The 12,176-nt window shown below is 48.1% G+C and overlaps 1 protein-coding gene across 1 annotated transcript in view; it reads right to left on the reverse strand.

Moving 5' to 3' along the window:
* The window catches only part of LOC137351810 (lipoprotein lipase-like), a 45,856-nt gene that overhangs the window by 30,622 nt on the left and 3,058 nt on the right, over positions 1-12,176 (reverse strand). The window contains exon 2 of the mRNA XM_068016664.1: positions 1,717-1,904. Within this exon, the coding sequence (XP_067872765.1) occupies positions 1,717-1,904 (188 nt within the window). The remainder of the gene's footprint in view (positions 1-1,716; positions 1,905-12,176) is intronic.

Genomic DNA, 12,176 nt, shown 5'->3' on the forward strand with positions numbered 1-12,176 from the left:
GATACCTCGACTTTTATTTCCACACATCCCAGGCCTCTTCAACCTCAATACAGGGCTTCCTTCATTGTCCTGCTCACTCTTCCCTCCCTCTTCTCCTTACAAGTTTTAAGCCCTTCCTTTTCTTATCTTCCAGTATATCTGGCTCTCAGTGGTTTATGAGAAGGATATAAAGAGTAAAGTAATCTTTGCTGATCCCAGTCCATGAGAGGCAACATCACAGCTAGAACCTGGGATGCTTAATGTTTACATTTTAACATGTTTCTTTAGTTAGTTAGTTGGAGATACAGCACTGAAACAGGCCCTTCGGCCCGCCGTGCCTTTGCCGACCATCAACCACCCATTTATACTAATCCTACTCTAATTCCATATTCCTACCACATCCCCACCTATATATTTCCCTACCACCTACCTATACTAGGGACAATTTATAATGGCCAATTTACCTATCAACCTGCAAGTCTTTGGCATGTGGGAGGAAACCGGAGCACCCGGAGAAAACCCACGCAGACACAGGGAGAACTTGCAAACTCCACACAGGCAGTACCCAGAATTGAACCCGGGTCGCTGGAGCTGTGAGGCTGCGGTGCTAACCACTGCGCCACTGTGCCCTGTGGAGAATTTTCCAGAATGTTTAGAAAAGGAGGCAGCTTGACACTTTGTGTATGGGAAAACACTGGATGGGGAGCTATCTGCTAGGAATCGATCCTGAAACAAATTTCTACTTCCACTCCTACCCTTATAGTATCAAACAAGCAGTGAGTTAAAGAGGCTTCATTAACATGCCTAAAAAACACTATATTACTAGCAGCATCGGAATAGGAGGCCATTCAGCCCTTCGAGCCTGTTAATTAGATCATGGTTGTATCTTAATTCCATTTCCACTTTGGCTCCATATCCCTTAATACCCTGACCTAACAAAAATCTATCAATCTCAGTTTAGAATTTTTTTTTAAATGATCCCCAGCCATAGAAGCTTTTCAGGGGTGAGTTCCTGATTTCTACTACCCTCTATGTGAAGAGTTGCTTCCTGACATTACCCCTGAATGGCCGAACTCTGATTTTAAGGTTATACTCCATTGATTTTAAAACTCTCATCCTTTAAATCCCTCCATGGCCTTGCTCGTCCTTATCTCCGTAACCTCCTCCAGCTCTGAGATCTCTCCGCTCCTCCAATTCTGGCCTCTTGTGAATCTCTGGTTTCCATCGCCCCATCACTAGCAACAGTGTCTTCAGCTGCCTTGGCCCTAAGCTGTGGAATTCTCTCCCAAACCCTCTCTACCTCTCTCTCCTCCTTTTTGACACTCCTTAAAACCTAACACTTTGGCCATGTTTTTGGTCACCTTTCCTAATATTTCATTAAATGGCTCAGTTTTGTTTGGTAACACTCCTATGAAGTCCCTTGGGGTGTAATATTATGTTAAATGCGTTATATAAATGCAGGTTCTTGTTGTTATGAACTCCCCTACCAGTGGAAATAATGTCTCTTTGTCTACCTATCATATCCTTGAACATTATATACACCTCAATTAGATCACTCCTTAGTCTTCTATACTTGTGACAATTGAAGCCTAGACTATGCAGCCTGTCTTGACAATTGAGCCCTCTGAGACGTTTAGGAATGTGTAGAATGTGTAAACCTGGTGTGCCCTGTGCTAGCTTTCGCTGCCATTCTCTGTTTTCACATCGTGCTGTGTATAATCAATTTAAAACACTCACACTCCAGCCATGGATAATTAGGAAAGTCTTAGTGGTGGCATTGAAGTTGCATTTTCTCAGAGAGTCCACTTGCCCAGGGATTATATAACACACATCCTCGTCTGGCTCCGACATGTGCCGCAGTGAGAACCGGGTTTTAATGGAGTTCAGATCTTCGATATCATTGCTCTGGAGCTCAGGGGTACTTTCTGGGAAAACAGATGGAGGAATGGTTTAGTTAAATGTTTGCTGACCCTTGGAAGAGCTTGGAGCAAGCAGGCAACCATCTCCAATAGAATGTACAGAACACATGTACCAGAATGGCAGAAGGGGCAGGAACCCACGTGGGTCATGATTCAAGGGCTAAAAGAACGAAGACACATTACTCCTGAGAGAACTTCTTCAAAGCATATGGATTCTAGACGGATCCTCCGTGAGACTGGAGCCAATACTCAATTAATCTCCTTCATGGAGTTTGTCCTTTAGTTCATGAACCATTTCCCAAACTCAGGAAAAGCAACAAAACCCTGCCAGCCTTCTTCAATATATTCCTCATGGGATCACTGTTGTCGGAACTGTAGGAATCATTCCCTCCCTCTACTATCCAATCATCACGTTCAGTTTAAGTAGGATGTACGGTAATCAGGCAGAGGCAACATGGTTTTGTGAAAGGGAAATCATGTTTAATCAATTTATTGGTGTTCTTCGAAGAAGTAACATGTGCTGTGGATAAAGGGGAACCGGTGGATGTACTGTACTTAGATTTCCAGAAGGCATTTGATAAGGTGCCACATCAAAGGTTATTGTGGAAAATAAAAGCTCATGGTGTAGGGGGTAACATATTGGCATGGATTGAGGATTGGCTAGCTAACAGGAAACAGAGAGTAGGCAGAAATGGGTCATTTTCAGGTTGGCAAGATGTAACAAGTTGTGTGCCATAAGGATCAGTGTTGATGCCTCATTTTTTTACAATTGATATTGTTATGACCAGGTGAGAAAGGTGTCTAGGGTTTTTTTTACTGTGCTTCACCTGGTCTTATTGTAACAGGGTTTTATTTTTAAACACACTGTATTTTGAGCTCCCCCTTGGTGAATCCTTGTTCACAGCTTTCCAATTATAAGGCAAAGAAATGAGCACACCAGGTTTTCTTAGGTTTAAAGAAGAAGTGAAATTTATTAAACCTTAAACATAAACTCTAATTCGGTTAACTCCTATGGGTACACGCCGCGCCCCACGCTAGCATGCATACGCAACACACATGCAAATGGAGACAGAAAAGAGCAGAAGAAAAATAAAGTAAAAAAGTTTGAGGCAATCTCTGAAGAGGGGTTTTTTACTGTGCTTCAAGCTCACTGTGGGTCTTGCTTTTCACTGGGGCCCAGAATTCTTCTTAAACCTTGTTCACTGTTGGCGACTTTTCTCTCCTAGGGTTCATGTGTCTTCAGTGGGTCTTCAGTTCCATGGGAAAGGGATGGGAGCAGACAGGAGAGAGGTGTTCTCAGTCCAGGGGATAAGAGCTTTCTGAATTTCAGACACTCTGTGGCAAGTTCAAATTCAAAAAGCCAGTTAGTCATGTGACTAAACTGGTCTGACCAGGTCTTCTGTACATTGGGGGAGCAGGGACTGGGTTCTTGGTTCCAACACTGTCTGCTAGTATGCAAAACAGTGGTTAGCACCGCAACCTCACAGCTCCAGCGACCCGGGTTAAATTCCGGGTACTGCCTGTGTGGAGTTTGCAAGTTCTCCCTGTGTCTGTGTGGGTTTTCGCTGGGTGCTCCGGTTTCCTCCCACATGCCAATAGACTTGCAGGTTGATAGGTAAATTGGCCATTATAAATTGCCCCTAGTATAGGTAGGTGGTAGGGAAATATAGGGACAGGTGGGGATGTGGTAGGAATATGGAATTAGTGTAGGATTAGTATAAATGGGTGGTTGATGGTCGGCACAGACTCGGTGGGCCGAAGGGCCTGTTTCAGTGCTGTATCTCTAAACTAAACTAAACTAAACTAAAAAAGGTCTTTCCAGCAAGGGGCCTGGCAATTCCTTGTGATAGGTCCTCTTTTCTTCCGAGCAGCAATTTTAGGTTTTAATGTTCATGTGGTAAAACTTTGTGTGTCTCATTCTTGGCAGGTGGGGGCCTGCATGACACCTCCACACCCAGGGGAATGAAATGCGATTTGAAAATAAATGGTGCATTTCATTATAGGGTTTGAGGGAAATATAAGATACAGGATGAAAAAGCATGCATTTATTTTATTTTTTATTTTTATTTTAGAGATACAGCACTGAAACAGGCCCTTCGGCCCACCGAGTCTGTGCCGACCAACAACCACCCATTCATACTAACCCTACAGTAATCCCATATTCCCTACCACCTGCATACACTAGGGGCAATTTACAATGGCCAATTTACCTATCACCTGCATGTCTTTGGCGGTGGGAGGAAACCGGAGCACCCGGCGAAAACCCACACGGTCACAGGGAGAGCTTGCAAACTCCGCACAGGCAGTACCCAGAATTGAACCCGGGTCCCTGGAGCTGTGAGGCTGCGGTGCTAACCACTGCTAACTCTCATTCATTTCCATTCATTCATCAATCTTAAAGCTTACTAAAATTGTCTTTTCTGGGTGCCAGTGCTGCTTTAATTTCCCCTTTTTGGCATCCCAGTAACCATGTGGTTCCCTGGGGATGCTTTTCCTCAGTTTGCCCATTGCCATGACTGCCTAGGGTTTTGTTCCTGTTGAGGTAATGGTTTTTTTTCCAAGAGAGGTAGTAGCGGGCGGGTCTATCCTGAAATCTCTTTGTGTTTTGCTGCGTCAGGCAAAGACTCTTGCCTTCAGGGGATAGGTGTGACTGTGGGGGAGGATTCTTTGTTAATTTCCCCTTTGTTCTCTGGGACACTCCTACCTGCAGGTATTTGTGCAGACTTGACTGGGGCAATTCGACTAGGGGAGGCATCACCCTCACGGTTTCTGTGCCCCTTAGAGGTCTCTCTGTCTCTGCAGTTTCCTGTAAATGCTGTTAGCACCTCTGGTGGGGTGCTTCTAGAATCTGCATTTACGTAGCAGGATGTGGGGTCTAACTTTTCACATTTTCCGGGTTGGCTGACCGGACAGTAGAGGTTTTCATCTGGGATTCCCCCCGGTCTTCCTATAATCTACCCTCTTGGTCACTTTTTCCCCTTCCCTTTCTAAACTTTTGCCAGTCGTGTGCCCGCCTGTCCCCTTTTGTTCTCGGCGGGGTCCCTTACAGTTCACCAGCCCTCTGCTGGAGGGTCCTCCTAACACTGGTACAAGACTTAGGGGTGCAGGTTTCACTTTAGGTTGGGGTTTCCCCTCAACCTGGCACACGTGGCAACTCCTGCAGTACTCCACCACATCTTTGTGGAGTTTTGACCAGTCAAACTGTTGTCTTAAGCGGACTTTGGTCTTTCGTATACCGACATGTACAGCCACTGTAGTCTCATGGGCCATTCTTAATATTTCTCCCCGGTACCTCTGCGGCATCACTAATCGGTGAACTACTGTCCACTCCTTGCCCTCAGGTCTGAGGAGGAGAATTCCATTTCCTCAATAGTACCTCATTCTTTAAATAGTAGCAATCAGGAACTCCCTCTGCTTCACTTTCAGACTGGGCAGCCTGTGCTAACTGTCACAATACTGTGTTGGCTCGCTGAGCCTCACGTAGGGAAAATCCATTTAATTCATTCCCCCAGTCTCCTAACTTTCCAAACAAAGTCTCGGACAGACAGACCTCATGGTAATCTGCCTGCAGACCTCATGGTCATCTACCTGCAGTCTCCTCTTGGGGAGCTGGTGTAATCATGGCTTCACTCATTCCACATTCAGGGACTCTGCAGGGGACCGTCTCCTGCCACGGCCCTGTCTCTCTGACCTCCTGCAGGGGGGCCGACCACCTTCACCCCGGCCAGATCATTACTTAGGAGCAGGTCAACCCCGTTCACAGGCAAACTAGGGACAATCCCTGTGGTCACCGGTCCCGTAACTAGGTTGCACTCCAGGTGCAGCCGGTGTACAGGTGGACCCTCTGTTGTTTGTCATATATATTAATGACTTGGATGTGAATGTAGGGGGCATGATTAGTAAGTTTGCAGATGACACCAAAATTGGTGGTATAGTGGACAGTGAAGAAGGTTGTCTAAGGTTACAACAGGATATAGATTAACTGGGAAGGTGGGCAAGGGATTGACAAATGGAGTTTAATGCAGACAAGTGCAAAATGATGCATTTTGGGAAGTTAAACCAGGGCAGGACATATACATTGAATGGCAGGGCCCTGGGGAGTGTTGTTGAGCAGAGAGACCTTGGGGTGCAAGTACATAGTTCTCTGAAAGTGGCAACACAGGTAGACAGGGTGGTGAAGAAGGCATGTGGCATGCTTGCCTTCATTGGCCAAGGCATTGAGTACAAGAGTTGGGACGTCATGTTACAGTTGTACATAACGTTGGTTAGGCCTCATTTGGAGAACTGTGTGCAGTTCTGGTCGCCGCACTACAGGAAAGATGTGATTAAGCTAGAGAGGGTGCAGAAAAGATTCACAAGGATGTTGCCTGGTTCGGAGGGCTTGAGTTATAAAGAGAGATTGGATAGGCTGGGTCTGTTTTCCCTGGAGTGAAGGAGGCTGAGAGGGGACATGATAGAGGTATATAAAGTTATGAGAGGCATAGATAGGGTAGATAGCCAGAGTCTGTTTCCCATGGTAGGGGTAACTAAAACTAGAGGGCATAGATTTAAGGTGAGAGGGAGGAGGTTTAAAGGGGATCAAAGGGGTACATTTTTCACACAAAGAATAGTGGGTATCTGGAATGAGCTGCCTGAGGAGATGGTGGAGGCAGGAACAGTAGCAACATTTAAGAGGCATCTGGGCAGGTACTTGAATGAGCAAGACATAGCGGGATATGGAATTAATGCAGGCAGGTGGGATTAGTATAGATAGGCATTATGGTCGGCATGGACACGGTGGGCCGAAGGGCCTGTTTCTATGCTGTATGACTCTATGACTCATTGATTATATACCACAAAAAGCATGTCATTTGTGACTTTGATAAGAGCAGGAGGACACCTGATTGGAGGGATTCAAATAGAGAATTATGGGAAATACAGACATGCATTTGGGTGGCGACAACACATTCAAGGAGAAAAGGGAGGTTGGAATGGCTGGCTGTTATAGTTGGTGTATGGGGGCGGAATGCTTTGTGCTGGATGGTGTTAAGCATCTTGAGTGTTGCTGCAACCCATCCAGGCAAGAGAGAGTATTCCCTCACATTCCTGACTTGCATCTTGTAGTAGGTGGTGGAGAGGCTTTGGGGAGTCAAAAGATGAGCCATTCGCTGCAGAATATTCTGCGTCTGACCTGTTCTACTAATGTGGAATTTGTTACTGGTTCAGTTGAGTGTTTCTGATCAATGGTGAATTTCAGAATGTTAACAGTGGGGGATTCACCAGTGGTAACACCACTGAATGTCATGACAAGGTGTTTATGCTCTCTCCTGTTGGAGATGATCATTGCCTGAAACATGTGTGGTGTGAATGCTTCTTGCCGCTTATCAATCCAAGTCTGGATGTTGTCCAGGTCTTGCTGCATATGAAGGTGGACTGCTTCATTATCTGAGGGATCGCAAATAAGCAATTTGCAATCATCAGCCCCACTTCTGACCTTATGATGGAGGGAAGGTCTTTGATGAAACAGCTGAGGGTGGTTGGGCCTAGGACATTACCCTGAGGAACTCCTGCAGTGATGTCCTGAGGCTGAGATGATTGACCTCCAACAACCACAACCATCTTCCTTTGTGCTAGGTATGACTCCAACCAGTGGAGAGTTTTGTCCCTGATTCCCTTTAACGTCAATTTTGCTCGGGCTCCTTGATGTCACACCCGATCAAATGTTGCCTTGATGTCAACAGCGGTCACTCTCACCCCACCTTTGGAATTCAGCTCTTTTGTTCATGCTGAAATGGGGTCTGGAGCTGATGCTCCTGGCAGAACTCAAACGGAGCACCAGTGAATGGGTTATTGGTGAGTAACTACCAATGACACCTTCCATCATTCTGTTGATGATTGAGAGTGGGCTGAATGGGCAGTAATTTGCCAGGTTGGATTTGTCCTGCTTTTTCTAGACAGGACATACCTGGTCAATTGTCAGACAGACGGCTGTGCTGTAGTTGTGCTGGAATAGCTTAGTTAGTGGTGCATCTTGTTCTGGAGTGCAGGACCTCAAAATTCTGGTCCATGGCACCCATAGTTTCAGCGCTATGAGTGCCGTGTTGACCCCAAAATGGCATCCAAGCTGCACGCACATACATTCGGTGCACGATGGACTCCGTTTTACTGAGGGCGTTAGCATAGGCGTTAGGAGTGTGCACTGGAAGTATGCAGAGTAGGAAGATCGTAACATCTTGACACCAGCGCTGCCATTTTGGACCTCGCCACTCCAGATAACACCCTCTCTTAAATACCCACAGCTGGACATCCATTCAGCAGCAGGAAGGAACCCATCCCCCACCCAACGTTGTTTAAAGCGATCATTAATCACTCTCAAGTCAGTTGCTGAGTAATTTCTACTAGCTCTGTCTGAGTTTTTTTACTGCTGTTTAAAGTTGATGAACTCGACAGGCAGTGGTGCAACATGTGGGGAAGGCCTTGCTGCCACACGAAACATCATCGAGCAGACCATTGGGGAGCTCAAACAAGTTCCACTGCCTGAACCGTTCTGCAGGAGTCCTACAGGACACACCGGAGCATTTTTTAAAAATTCATTCATGGGATGTGGGCGTCACTGGCCAGGCCAGTATTTATTACCCATCCCTAATTGCCCTTAAGAAGGTGGTGGTGAGCTGCCTTCTTGAACCGCTGCGGTCCATGTGGGGAAGGTACACCCACAGTGCTGTTAGGAAGGGAGTTCCAGGATTTTGACCCAGTGAAGGAACGGCGATATAGTTCCAAGTCAGGATGGTGTGTGACTTGGAAGGGAACTTGCAGGTGGTGGTGTTCCCATGCATCTGCTGCTCTTGTCCTTCTAGTTGGTAGAGGTCGCGGGTTTGGAAGGTGCTGTCTAAGGAGCCTTCATGCGTTGCTGCAGTGCATCTTGTAGATGGTACACACTGTTGCCACTGTGCGTCGGTGGTGGAGGGAGTGAATGTTTGTAGATGGGGTGCCAATCAAGTGGGCCGCTTTGTCCTGGATGGTGTCGAACATCTTGAGTGTTGTTGTGGTGCACAGGCTTTGGGGAGTCAGGAGGTGAGTTACTCGCCGCAGGATTCCTAACCTCTGACCTGCTCTTGTAGCCACGCTATTTATATGGCTACTCCAGTCAGTTTCCGGTCAATGGTAGCCCCTAGGATGTTTAATGCCATTGAATGTCAAGGGGAGATGGTTAGATTCTCTCTTGTTGGAGATGGTCATTGCCTGGCACTTGTGTGGCGCGAATGTTACTTGCCACTTATCAGCCAAAGCCTAGATATTGCCCAGGTCTTGCTGCATTTCTACACGGACTGCTTCATGTGTCAAATTCATCACAATCTGCTGTACCCTGCATAACCTCGCCATCATGAGGGCACAACCCTTGCCACCAGGAATACAGTGAACAACTGGAGAGGAGGAGGAAGAGGAGCAGGAGGTAAGAAGGAGGCAACAAACACATCCCCTTTCCAGCCGCTCTGTCTGTGTTTGGCTCATTCGACTGCAGTTCCACTGATCACAAACTCAAATCCCTATTTTATAACATACGCACCGTCCCTTCCCTCTGTCACTGACCATCACAGCATCCTCTTGGTCACAATGCTGAAATAAAAGCCACCAAAAAACAGCCATTCCAAACCAACTTTATCAAACAAACCATCCAGAATTCCATACAAAGCCAACTAAACAGCCTTGTCTATTCCTTTAGTGCCTTTGCCTGGCCTAGTGCTCCCACACAGTGCTACCCCAGCATAGCGGGGAGAGACTGCAGATGACCTTGCAGGACGACCTCGAGGTGCTCTGGTTGAGGGTCCGGCTTCTAATTGCACAACCTCAGCAGGGGCGGCAGCAGTCTGGGCTGGCTGGCTGGCAGAGAGGCAATAGCAAAGGGCACTGATGGAGTGGCAATGGTGAGAGGATGAATGTTGTCATCCTGAGAGAGGGCAGCAGGTTCACGTTCCATGGAATCACGGCGATTTCCCCAGCCCTGCGCCTCGGCAATCCTTGTAATCTGTTGGAGGACAGATTTGTGGATTGCTGTTAGACACTGCATGCCCCTTTGAGCACTGGTATCCACAGCCATGATAGCAGCAATCTGAGCCTGCATGGCAGCAAGGTCAGCTCACATGACATCAGTCTGAGCTTCCACTGCAGCTCTCAGACGTTGGGTGGATTCTGCTTTTGCTGCAATAGAAGCTGAGACATTGGCCATCAGACTCTGCATCACGGTCGTGTCTGCTAGTGCTCTCATGGAGTTGGCCACCACTTTCACACTGGAAAGGATGGTCCTCAGCTCTGTGTAAAGCCCTGTGCTGAGTTGGTGCTGAACTCCTCCGTGCTCCTTGACAGTGACAGCAGGCTCTCTGGCAGGCCTTCCAATGCACCAAGGATTTCATTGTGCATTTTCATCAGCTTTTTCTGTTACACCGCCCCATCGACGTTTTCTGCAGCAGGAGCTCACGTGTGACCTCGTCCACCAGGGAACTGGCACCTGTGATAACCTTTCCCCTGCCCTGGGGCAGACCACTTGTGCCCAATGAATCATCAGGCTGGATTTTACTGGGGTGGTGGGGGCCCCAACGATGGGCCGGAAAGCCAGGGGCAACCCTACCTCAGCCATTTGGGGGACCCCCGGCTGGGTTTTAGGCCCATCGTGCAGATAATTAGCTGCTCTCGAGGCTCCCGTCCCTTTAAGAGATGAGAGCCTGCCCTTAGGAGCTGCCAGCCAAGTGGAAGGCCAGTCAGGCAGGTTGGGGATGGGGTGTGCTGGTTGGTGAGGGCCAGGATGGCACACTTCCACAGGGAGGGCCATTGGGGCGCCCCTCCGTGGGCCACAGAGTGCCCGATTAGGAGGACCCACCCCACACGAGCCTGCAGGGAGGCCACCAGGTACTTTCCCCACATGGTGGAGGGCCCTCCCGCTGCTGGTAAAATGTCAGCGGGAAGAGGCCCTTAATTGTCCACTTTATTGGGGACATCCTCCACCTTCCCCACAGCTGGCATAATGCCATTGTGGCAGGAAGGCAATGGGCACTCTAACCCACCCCCCTCCCCCCACCATCCCTTGCCATTTTATGCCCCCCCCCCCCACTTACCACCCCAGTCTCGTAGCCCATCCCTAGAGGACTGGTAAAATCCAGCCCACTGTGTGCAGATCCACCTCTATGCTACCCTCTACAGTATGTGCAGTGTCAGTATCTGAGCCATTGGTTGCATGTGTGAGATCAAGTGATAGTGTTTCTTCATCCACAGTGTTCTGCTTCTCACACTCACACTCCCCCACCAGTCCTTGACAAGGTGGCAGTGCATGGGTATCAGAAAGGAGAAAGGCACAAGGGTAGGGTTGTGACAAGGGAAGGGGGAAAAGCAAGTGGTGCATTCTTACACCATCTGCAGCTTCTATAATAGAAGACATTGTGGGATGACGAAGAAGTGAAATGTGAGAAGTTGGATTAAGTAGGAACATACGTCATCTTTTCAGCCCAGGTCGTGGCCACACCAATGATGACTAGCACTGTCTCTTCCATGGAGGTGAGGACATACAGCAGTGCCTGTTCCCCGCTTGTTCGGTGCTGCTGCCAGTGGGTGTGCGCCACCTTCTCCTGCAATAGAGAGGGAAGTATCTCACTGTGTGTGGTGCAGTGCGTTTGGGTGATCCTGCACCAAAACCTCCAGTGCTGTATTGGAGAACCTTGTAGCATGGTCTCTGTCCTGTTGCACCATTTGCATTGTTCTTCCTGCTCAGTGTGTCTTTCCCAGCCTCTTCCAGCACCTGCAGCAGCCAAAATGCATCTCCGCTTTAAGAGGTGCAGGCTGGCTTTAAGTGGTACCAGCCTTAGACAAACTTTGGCTCCTGCTGAGGCGTGCAGCCACTCGGTAGCTGGTTTAGTGCTGGGCTGCATGTTATTATCATTTAAATGAGCAGGCAGCACAAAGTTTGCATGCAGCCTGCATTAGCAGGAAAGGACATGGATTAATCGCACATCGCGAAACCTGTGCGCATTTTTGGGCCTTATCCAATTTTCCCCCCAGGTCTTCAGTAGTACAACCTGGATGTTCTTAGCCCCTGTATCACTTGCTGTGTCCAGTGCACTCAGTCGTTTCTGGATATCACGTGAAGTGAATCAAATTGGCTGAAGACTGGCATCTGTGATGCTGGGGACTTCAGGAGGAGGCTGAGATGGATCATCAACTTGGCACTTCTGGCTGAAGATGGATGCAAATGCTTCAGCCTTGTCTTTTTCACTGATGTGCTGGGTTCCCCCATCATTGAGAATGGGGATA

This window comes from Heterodontus francisci, chromosome 36 (genome assembly GCF_036365525.1).
Source record: "Heterodontus francisci isolate sHetFra1 chromosome 36, sHetFra1.hap1, whole genome shotgun sequence".
Taxonomy (NCBI): Eukaryota; Metazoa; Chordata; class Chondrichthyes; order Heterodontiformes; family Heterodontidae; genus Heterodontus; species Heterodontus francisci.